Here is an 11186-nt window from a genome sequence, read left to right on the forward strand (position 1 = left end):
CAGTGAGTGACAACAACCCCGCCCACATATAAGAGTACTGTTGGTGGTGACAACACTAAACAGACCCAGGGTCTAGGTACCATGTCTGAAGGGTTACTTTGGTTCCAAAGGTACCATACCGAAAGTGTTTGGTGGAAACTGGTGGTACCCAACCTGCAGCTCACACAGTGGTTACTGCTGATACCGGAACGCCGTTGTCGCAGAAGCATAGCGCTCACCCTTCAGTTAACACCGTTAGCCCTGTCAGCACTGTTGCTGTTGTTAGCACAGCTCACACTAATAACATCATTAGCTGCTAGCTGCTGGGTCAGCCACCTCCATGTTGAGAACCGTGTGCAGACAACCTCTGAATCATAGATACGCTCTGAATGTCGCATACAGCTTCTTTGAGAAAAGGGCATTTAGTAAGTTAAAAACTTGGAGTAATGTGGTTTTTAAACACCAAGAACCATATACAAAATTTAGTTTGAAGCTGTTCAAGCTTATACAGATGCTGTCACAACTGTACACCAATACATAAACATATGAAAGCACACTCATGAATTTTGTCATGCACATTTGTCATCATGAATTATATAGCAAGCCATGAATACATGCATGTCAAATCACCTTGGAATAATTGAATTTCAAAATAAGAGGCTTGCCACTAAATCTGTTTAGGAATTCTATCAGTGCCAGTGAGTTGTGATGAATAGCCGTCAGTGAATGAGCAGTCACCGGTTAAGTCAAAGTGTTTGAAGGATTTCTGGAGCTGTAGCGCACCTTGGAGACGTCAGAGGAGCCAGCAGCTGATAAATGGTTGTAGTCACGAGAACATAACTGATTACATACATAAGTAATTACAGGAATGATTTCATACACCAGTGACCCTGATCACATCACTATGTATATACTCATGTTCTCTCTCTCTTTCTTCTCTCCTCTCTTTCTGTGTGTGTCTCTCGATCCCTGACTCAAGGCATCACCGTGCTGCTTTCGCTAACTGTCTTCATGCTTCTGGTAGCAGAGATCATGCCTGCCACGTCCGATTCAGTTCCTCTTATCGGTGGGTTATATTTATGTGTGTGGGTGTGTCTGCATGTTACATGCTTATGTGTGCATGAATGTATGATAACCAGGAGAAGGTGACACTAAGAAGGGAAGTCATCATGACAGACAGGACATTTTTCCACACAGACATCAGTTTTTGAACAGATGCAGTATATCTTACCAGATCTATACCTGACATGTGTTTACCTCTTGAGAGAAGCTTCACTAAACACAGGGGAAATAGATTCATTAGAAAACAGTCAATCTAAAGTGACTCTGATATCGAATTAGTACATCAACACTCAGACCAGTAAACAGTATCAGCTAGACTGTCCCTCACAGTATTTCTTGAACTTCCAGTAAACGCCAGTTAATAGGCTTGGGCGGTATCACAGTATTAAGGTGGCTTTATACTTGTGCATCAGATCTATGCAGTGTGTACTGTACGGTGGTGTGTTTTTGTCACTCTGCAGTTACACTTTCAAAACACTAGTTGGGGGTAGGCCTGTCACGATAACAAATTTTGCAGGATGATATATTTTCCCAGAAATTATTGCGATAAATTATATTATTGTCAATGTCTTTTTGAGACCATTTTTCAAAATATAATGAAAATATAGCATAATAATGCAATTACACCCTTTCAAAGAGAAATAAACTTTTATTTCTCAAGAATATTTAACATTTGAATTGGAATGTGAGGAAGAAAATTAAAATATCCTAAATAAATAAAACAAAACAACCAAAAACAATAAATAAAATGAACTGGCGATATATTGAGGTCAGCAAAATTATTGAGTTCATTTTCATTTATTGTATGATTAATTGATTTATTGATTATTGTGACAGGACTAGTTGGGGGCGGGGTTTCTGTGAAGTGCTGTAAAGTTTAGTTAATTCAAATCACACCCAAAACACACATTTAATAGAGACAATTTCAAACACAAGTACACAAATCAGCTTCACTATAACTTGCAGCAGTCACAGACAAAGGATTTGTCTTTTGCTGGACACATTTTACTCACAAATAAAACATGCTAATGTTTTTAGCACAAGCCTATGGCATTTTACATTGTATAAATTAGCCTAGTGGCTAGCAGAATTTTCCTCTCCCATATGAAGCCAGGGAAAACAGCAACATTTAACACAGGTAATGTTACAAAATTAGGCTCCATTACAACTCACAAGGTTCACTGACATAACAACTGTCTTATACTGAACACATTTTCCAAACAAGTATAACATGCTAACGTTATTAGCACAAGCCTATGGCATTTTACATTGTATAAATATAAATTAGCCTAGTGACGAGAAGAGATTTACTCTGCTCAGAAGCCAGGATAAATCACACTCAAATGCTATTTTTGTGGATGCTTTATTGTTTTCACAATTTATTGTTTCGTATCTGTGAAATTAAAGTAAATTAAAGCTTTGTTTCCACTGAGGGAAATGGTTTCAGCTTACAAAAATAGACAAGCAAGAGGTCTGCATCACCACAACCTGTAGTTACATTTCTGGGGTGGCACGTCAGGCTACGGCATAAGGCACAGCATAGGCTCTATGTTGACACAGAGTCTATGCCGTAGGTACGGGGTCAATTAGACGCACGAGTATAAATCCCACTAAACCAGGGTATTTAAATCCTGATGGTATGATCTTCAATACTGTCAATAATGTAGATGCTGTATTGATGTATTTTAGTGAACATCACACGTCACCAGAGGTCAACCTCTACTGGTGGAACAGGCATCTGAGCTGACAAACATGATGACTATGAGTGGTAGGGATAATGTTACAGGACTAGTAAAAAGCTGGCCAGCTACAGCCGAGAGGGAAAAACAGCAGGAGAGCCAGCATATTTTCACATATAACTCTGTGAACTGAGGATGTATTTCGACCAAACCAGAGTTTGTGATTGTTTGAACAATGGGAAGACAAACCAAGAGGGTTTTGGGAGTTTTATTCGGGTTGTCAAGTTTGAATAAAGTATGTTTTACAAGCTAGTCGTAGTTTAGTGAAAGAGAGAAAACTTTTATGCCTTCACGGCGGGGACAGCTGTGGCCGAAGGCATCATGTTGTCAGGTTGTACATCAGTTTGTCCATCTGTCCCACACAATACCTGAAGAACGCCTTGATGGAATTTTCACAAATTTGGCACAAACGTCCAGTTGGATTCAGGGATGAACTCATTAGAATTTGCTGGTCTAACGCCACTGTGACCATACAAAACACATTTTTGGCCATAAATGAAAGAACTCATATCCTTGGCAGAGCGGGTGTTTGGTTGATGATGGCCAGTTGATAACATTTCACCCAACCATAGACAATGTTACACACACTAAATGGCTTCTATCACTCAGCTCTTAAGTTTGTTTTTTTTTAAACAAATACCATCGTAAACCACACTGGTGAAATGTCAGGAATGTGTGAAGGTATAAAAAGTAAATATCACCCAAGCCTGACCAGTAATATAAAACATGCATTATTATCGAGTGTTTTAAAATGTAGGCCTGTATTGCTTGACCTCTTTTTACACTGTAAATGGTCTCCTGAAAAAAATCATAAACAAAAACCCATCTTAGTGTCTGGCTGGGTTTGACTTTGAGTAGCCTGAGGGCGTCTATACATCATTCACAGCACCCCTGGATGGTGTGTGGACTAAATTGGGCGGACAGAACTAAAGCTGTCAGTGCCATTAATAGGCTATGAAATGTCTGATCCTCCACTGGAGAGGCATGAAGAAAAGGGGGATAGAAGAAGAAATAATGGATGGAGAGAGGGGAAGAGATAAGTAACGTTTGGGGCTGAAGTTCTCAGAGAGAAAAGCCTCAAAGGCTTTGTGGAGCAAGTGAAGAGGTAGACATGTTAGTAAGGTTAATACTCCTAATTCAGTTGTCACCACTGAGAGCTCACCGAGAAGAAGTGTGTGTTTTTGTCTTGTATGTGTGAGAGAGTGTGTTTACACGCTTTGAATTATCACTGCAGTCCTGTGTGTGATGTATCAAATCTGTTAAACTTGGTCAAAGTGAAATATATTGTGCACATCAACTGTACATTGTGTAAGTTTATTGATGTGAGTAGTGTTTGGTGATGCTGAACACGGTCACCACTACATCAACGCAGTGATAACTGCCCCCATTGAGAATAGCTTGATAAATGCTTCATCAATAGAGTGATTAATCTGTGTTTTTTATTTTCCTCGACCTCAACACAAGGCCATCTGGGACACTTTAAGCAGCCCTGTTAAAATGACTCATGACCCTTTACGACGCTGTGGCTGAATGTGGATGTGAGTTATTGTAGCTGCTTGAGCCTGACTGTAAATATATAAAGCAAGTGTTGGACGCCGCTGTCAGAATCAGGCCATATGTCTTTTATCATCAGCCCTTAATCACCTGATAAGCATAGTGTGTTCATTTCATTTTAGTTAATTTAGTTAGACCTGTCTTATCAGTTCAAGACCATTTGGTTCAGTTCATTTTTATTCTGTTCGGTTTTTAATTCATTTTTAATTGAGTTAGTTCAGCCATAATCAACAACGTGGTTCGTGACCGAAGGCCTAACAATTATGTTTTGAATTATTGTACATTATATCTGTAGGCAGATTGATTAGTGACTGACCATAAAACAGTCAGGACACAGCAAATGTCCTTCGACCTCCCATAAACACATCCTTTAGTGCTATGTTCTGTGTCCTGGCTCTATTCTTCCCTCATCTCTCTGCCCACGTCCTGGTTTTATCATCCTCTGCAGATCCTCTCCCCTCACTTAAATGAATACTTCACCTCTCAAATGATCATTAGTATATCACTTATTCATCCTGTGGTGTGTTGATTTTGTGAGGAAAACTGTTTCTCTTGCATGACTTGACAGTGAACGAAGAATCCAAAAAGAACATTATTTATCAATTGACGTAAAAGGGGACAACAGTAAATCTATATCAAAACAACCATTTCCAAACTCTCACACAACTCGTGCAGTATAATCCAAGTCTCATTTATGCAGTTGTATCCTCAGTGCTTCCAAAACACACACATCTTCACTAAAACCAGTATTTAAAACACTCTGTTTTAAAGGCCCTGACACACCATGCCAACGGTTGGCTGTCAGTCAGCGTTGGGCTGTCGGTGAGCATCTGTCGCCTTAGTCAGTGCGTAGTGTCCCACCTCGTTGCCTCTCGTCGGTTAATGAAATCACTCTGATTGGCAGTTCAACTGAGCACACAAGAGAAACAGAAGTGAGGAAAGTAAACAGTTAAAGTCAAGAGCGAGTGTCACCAAAACAAATGTGTTACATAATGTAAGATTATTTCTCTTTAGCCATTTAGCTCTTTACAGAAACACTTTGAGATTGTTTGTGTTATTGTTCGCTGGCGCACATATGATTATTTATCAACACTGGATTGTGTTGTTATTGTGCTAACTGACTAGCTCAAGTCAAGCTAGTCAAACTAGTCAAGACAGTCACTCTTTGAATGAATATTACAGACTACCGCAGTCTGCTAGTGTGGAGAATTATTTCCGCTCACACACGGGCAGAACGTATGTGCTGGTTGGCCATCGGCTGTAGTCTTTGGGGTGTGGTCATGTGCAACTTTTTGGCTGAGACACGACGAACAGCAGGGGGCCTTCATCGCCGCTAGTTTTCTGAAGTCAGTGTGGTGTGTCTGGGCCTTATGGCTCAAGCACAGATGAGTAGTGCGCCTGTGCTGTTTATGCCAAAGTGTTTTGAATAGTAAGCTTTAAGCAAAAATCCATGTGTTTGGGAAGTACTAAGCATATGACTGGATAAATGGGACTTGGATTGGTTGTGAGAGTTTGTAAATGGATGCTGTGATGTAGTTTTGCTTTTGTTAAATGTGGTCACCTATTTTGTCAATTCAACAAGAATGTTCTCCTTTTTTGGATTCTTCATTCACCATGGAGGCATGCAAGAAAAACAAAGTTTTCTTCCCAAATTCAACATAACACGGGATGAGTTACTGATATACAAATGATCAATGATTGTGCATTGAGGTATTCCTTTAGGCACCCTTCCCTTTTTCCTTCCATCTTTCTTTTAATGATCCCAACAAATTAGGTCACAACCTCAGACTTCACAAGGTCACATAGAGTTTGCCTTTGCTGGTACTGCAGCAGCTGTAGTCGTGTTCCTCCTCTCTTACGGTTCCCCCCATGGGTGAAAGCACCCTCCAGACCCAGCACTAATCTCTCTTTCTCTCTCCTCTACTGTTTTTTGGTTTGTTTACCCCTATTCTCTGTTTGTTTGGGGGGTTTTTTCACAATATTTGCACAGATTTTATTTCCCCCCATTTCAGTGCAAGTGTGCATCATTCCCCCTCGGCAATATAACTTCTTGCACAAATTGATCAGACTTGCTTTCCTTTCATGTTACAGTGTGAAATCAACCTATTTTTTGGACTTAATTCAAGCTTAATGTTTTACCTGTTAGTGCATGTTCATTAAACGTGACCATGGGGAAGTTCAATTTAGTTAAGTCTTTGAACAAAATTTAAGGTATGCTTTTTGTGTACTTGACAGCCCAGTACTTTGCCAGCACCATGATGATAGTGGGAATGTCCGTGGTGGTGACAGTTATAGTCCTGCAGTTTCACCATCATGACCCTCAGGGAGGCAAGATGCCCAAGTGGGTGAGTGACTGAAACTGATTTAATCAGATCTCTATTGTCATCGAACTCATTAAGCACAAATGTGTATGAGTGTGTCAGCATGTGTGTATGTGTGTGTGTGTGTGTGTGTGTGTGTAATGCTCTCTGTCTCTTTCAGGTTCGAGTGGTTCTGCTGAACTGGTGTGCCTGGTTTCTCCGTATGAAACAACCTGGCGATGAGCGCAAGCGGCCTGGGTACAAGTACCGTCACAGATCCCAGCACCACTCCAGCACCAGCTCCATAGAGATGGGCACTGTACCAAGCCTCACTATGCCCCTCTCACAGACATCCTGCCCGCCTTGCCCCACAGGCACCTCCAACGGGTCCATGAGCCTGTACTTTGGCAATTACCACCCGATAGAGAGCCCACATTGCCCGCCCTCTAGCGACTCCGGGGTAGCACTAGGGGGACGTGCCCATGGCTCCCCCAGTGATGAGGCTGAGCCACCTGGAGGAGTTGGCAGTGGCGTCGGAGGCCTGGGGATGGGAGCTGGACCTGGGATGGGAGTCAGCATCCCCCCGCCAGAGATCCAGCGCATCTTGGAGGAGGTGTCGTACATAGCCCAGCGGTTCCGGGACCAGGATGAGGCTGAGGCCATCTGCAGCGAGTGGAAATTTGCAGCAGCGGTGGTGGACCGGCTGTGCCTGGTGGCCTTCTCTCTCTTCTCCATCATTTGCACCTTCACCATCCTCATGTCAGCACCCAACTTCATAGAGGCTGTTTCCAAGGACTTCACATAGCTGGTTGCAGCAGCAGGAGAGAATGGGAAGGAAGACGGCACAAACTAGGGTTGAAGAAGAGATTAAGAAAGAAAGTAAACAATGAAAGTGCAGTATGTGGTCCCCAACCTACAGTCTGGGCACCCCATTGGATAAGAGTTGGGCCACGCAGTGTTTTATTTGAAAAATAATCTCAAGTAACTCACAAAAGTAAAGGGAGCCTGGCCGCTGTAGCCAGCTGCTGAATCATGTTGTTAATTGAATCAGTCAGGAAAAAAAATATTCATGATTGATGAATAAATAATTACAGAGATTATTATGTTGCATTAGATTTTAAAATTAAGAATAGAAACACACATTCATTGTCCCGCTCTGTCTTGATGTCAGAGAGAAATTGTTCATATCTCGAAGAGAAAAATTGTTTGGGCATGCAGACTAAAGACAAGCGGGGAGGCTAATGGCAAAAGGTTGGGAATCACTGGGGCAGTAGAGGAGGGGACTATAGATTTTCTTTTTTTATATTGAGTAAGATATATAGATATAATAAGGGGAAGATAATGCAGCAGCTCATTTTCTATACCCCTTAAAACAGTGTAAATATCATTGCTTCATCTGCACTATTCATTTAAAAAAACGGTGCTGTATGTAACCCTGGAGAAAGGGAGTTGATTGTTGAGTCTCATTCACAGGTCGTCAAATTCTGACGCTTTGGGTTTGTAGTGGGACTTTGGGTTTGGTAGTGGGACCGAACCACTACTCCTGCTTTTTATTGCCCTCTACTGGTTTCCCTCTGGGTAGCAATTTTCTTTTGTTTCTCCCATTTATAACAAATTTTCACAACTTTATTCCTTTTCATTATCACTTGCTGTTTCTGGCACTGCACAACATTTATAAGCCCAACAACTATAAATGTGTACGGTTTCCTAACCACTGCCGCTTCCTGTCTCTCCCTCCTCTTCCAACCCTTCAGGGATGGAGAGGGGCACTGGTTGGCGTTGCATGAGTCAGGCGCACCTGCCGATGGACGCTTTGGTTGTGTCCGAAATCACTCACTACTCACTATACAGTCCACTATATAGTGAGTTAGCCATTTTGTAGTGCTCTATGAATGTAGAGTGGGATTTATTATACCCTATATAGTGGACTCAAAGTATCCCACAATGCACCATGAAAAGTGGCACACAACCTGCTGTACATGTTTAACTTATAATGACATGTTACCAGTTTCTTTGCCATGTAATAAACTGTCAGTTCAATGTAAAATCGACGGTCCTCGAAGAGAAAAAATAAATCAGCAACTGATCTTCAGTGCTGTACAGTTTCTTTACAGAGTAGGGCTAAAAACGCTAGCTATAATGTTAGCAAGCTGGGTCGCTACTAGCTCTTATTTTGTGCCGTAATGTCATAATGCATAACGTTATACATTAATCAACAAGGCATTGCATGACTGACTGGCAAAACAAACTTCTACACAACAAAGTTTAAACAGAAAATTACATTAGTAGGACAGGTTGCAAATACAACATGCTAATGTTTTTAGCACAAGTCTATGGCATTTTACATTGTATATATTAGCCCAGTGATGAGCGGAGATTTCCTCTGCTCATATGGAGCCAGGATAAATCAAAAAGACTCAAAAATCAGCTGTCTTCCTCCAGAGTTACATACGGCGCCTTTAAGTTACTGTACAGTGACTCACACAGCACCACAGTCCACCTCACTGCCTCCTCTCCAGTTCATTTCGATCGTCTGAACTTTTGTTCTCCCATATGTACAGATCCACACTGTCGCTCAGTCTGAGCTCATACACCAACTGTTCACCTTCTGAACTCTTAATAAGGACGTCCGATGTCTTCTGATGATGTACCATCCCTGTGATGTTAGGTTAGTAACTAAAATGAGATGTTTCACTGTGAATTTTATTGTTTTTGCTTTCACTTCGATCGACATTGAACACAACTTGTTTGCTTTGACACAAGCATAGAGGCATTTCCTTTATTCATCAGAGTAGAAATGCTCATCTAGGATCACTCTTTTAACTTTGTCTTGCCTGTTTTTATTTTAGCCAATAGAATCTGTAATGTAGTACGAATAGTTTGGGACACTGTTATAATGAAACATGCAATATATTGTATCAAAAAGCACTGTGTCGACACAGTATGTACTGGTGTTGACCCAGTGACACAAAATGCACAGGTGTGTTTCTAAAGCGCAGTCGAATACTGTGAGTTGAACTGTACAGTACATCTTTTAACCAAGTGTTCTGACACCACATGTTCAAGTCGTTGATTTTACTGTAAGAAGCAGGTAAAGTGGTTTAACTGCTGTCACATAAAAATACCCATTGTCATGGACTTTGTTGGACTTCACTGTACATAAGTGCTCACTGAAGATGAAGACAATTTGTGACTGTGACACCACAGACAATGACAAGAGGCTTGACAGCAAGAAAACTTCACCAACCCATCTGCCACCATTTCACTGGAGAATATACTGTAGATTTATAAAAGGCCCTATGTGTCCGTGAGTTTCATCTGTGTTTTGTTAGAGGGAGCTGAGTGACTGATTCACACTACAAAGTTGTCAACCTCCACCTTTGCCTTCACCTTTAGCCACCTCTTTGTTGTAGCTAAAGTCATCGATCTCTTTATCTCTCTCTCTCTGTCATTCCAAGTGTGAGTTCTTGGCTCTCTATGTTAATAAAAGTCTATTTATTCTCTGTACAACAGGCTCTGAACAAATCTGTGGGGAATGTGGAGGGAGGGAAAAGCTTGGTTTGGTCTGAGAAGAAACCAGTGGTTTGTTGCTAATCATCTGGAAGATTCAGCACAGCTGTGTGAACAGGTTAGAGCAGCCACACTGCCCGCGTGAGCAGCTGCGGAACATCTAGAGCAGTGGTTCCCAACTGGTCCAGCCACGAAGTTCACATTTCTCCTTCATCATTAGTTAAAGGCCCACACAGTTTAATATATTAAGCGTCGTACTTTTACGACATTTGCTGTCTCTGTCACGTAGCTATCTGTTAGTCACTCACTCTACAGCAGGAAATGGCACTTCAAAATAATAGCTCTGCCGGAAATTGACTGTACTATAAAATACAGTGTGCTTTTTTCAAACTTGGCATGTTTGCAAGTCAGTTGGGATCCATTCAGAATGGACTTGGGACCCACTTTTGGACTGCAACCCACCAGTTGAGAGCCTCTGATCTAGAGAATAGGAGGCTCGCCTATTTTTCATGTGATGTGTGTGGTTTCAGCAAACAGTGTTTTGATAACCATATCAACATCATACAACATTTCACAGTTTCAATGTCTATCTGTCACAGACATGAAAAAAATAAAATTTGTTTTTAACTCAACACTTCTTGTATTTGTTTCAGAATAAAAGCCCTCTGACACCATATCTGTGGACATAATCCCTTAATTTTTTAACACAAAGTTTTTTATTGTGAAATATTTGCAGGACCGTGTTGATAATGCAGTTGCAGTCCGCTTTTAATCGTGGAAATACAGTACAGTACAGTACAGTACAGCAGCAGCAGCGGCAGACAGCTCTGCAACAGCGCTGCAGCAGCAACACTGTCTGTGTGAAGCCGTCATGCACTGCTCACACAGACAGTGTGACCAGAGTGTTAGTGCTTTTTATTCTCCCAACACTTGGTGTGAGTTGCAGAGTGTTGGAGATATCGGTCACACAGATGTCTGCTTTTTCTTGAACGTGCTTGATCTGAGCAGTTTGATGTAGGAACTGTTTTCTTTCTACCAAACT

General features: G+C 41.4%; 1 protein-coding gene across 1 annotated transcript in view; it reads left to right on the forward strand.

Moving 5' to 3' along the window:
• The window catches only part of LOC117261107 (neuronal acetylcholine receptor subunit alpha-7-like), a 69447-nt gene extending 58671 nt beyond the window's left edge, over window positions 1–10776 (forward strand). The window contains exons 7-9 of the mRNA XM_033633346.2: window positions 959–1045; window positions 6570–6679; window positions 6816–10776. Of these exons, the coding sequence (XP_033489237.2) occupies window positions 959–1045; window positions 6570–6679; window positions 6816–7439 (821 nt within the window). The 3' untranslated portion in view covers window positions 7440–10776. The remainder of the gene's footprint in view (window positions 1–958; window positions 1046–6569; window positions 6680–6815) is intronic.
• The last annotated feature ends 410 nt before the right edge of the window (window positions 10777–11186 follow it).

Source organism: Epinephelus lanceolatus, chromosome 7 (assembly GCF_041903045.1).
Source record: "Epinephelus lanceolatus isolate andai-2023 chromosome 7, ASM4190304v1, whole genome shotgun sequence".
NCBI lineage: Eukaryota > Metazoa > Chordata > Actinopteri > Perciformes > Serranidae > Epinephelus > Epinephelus lanceolatus.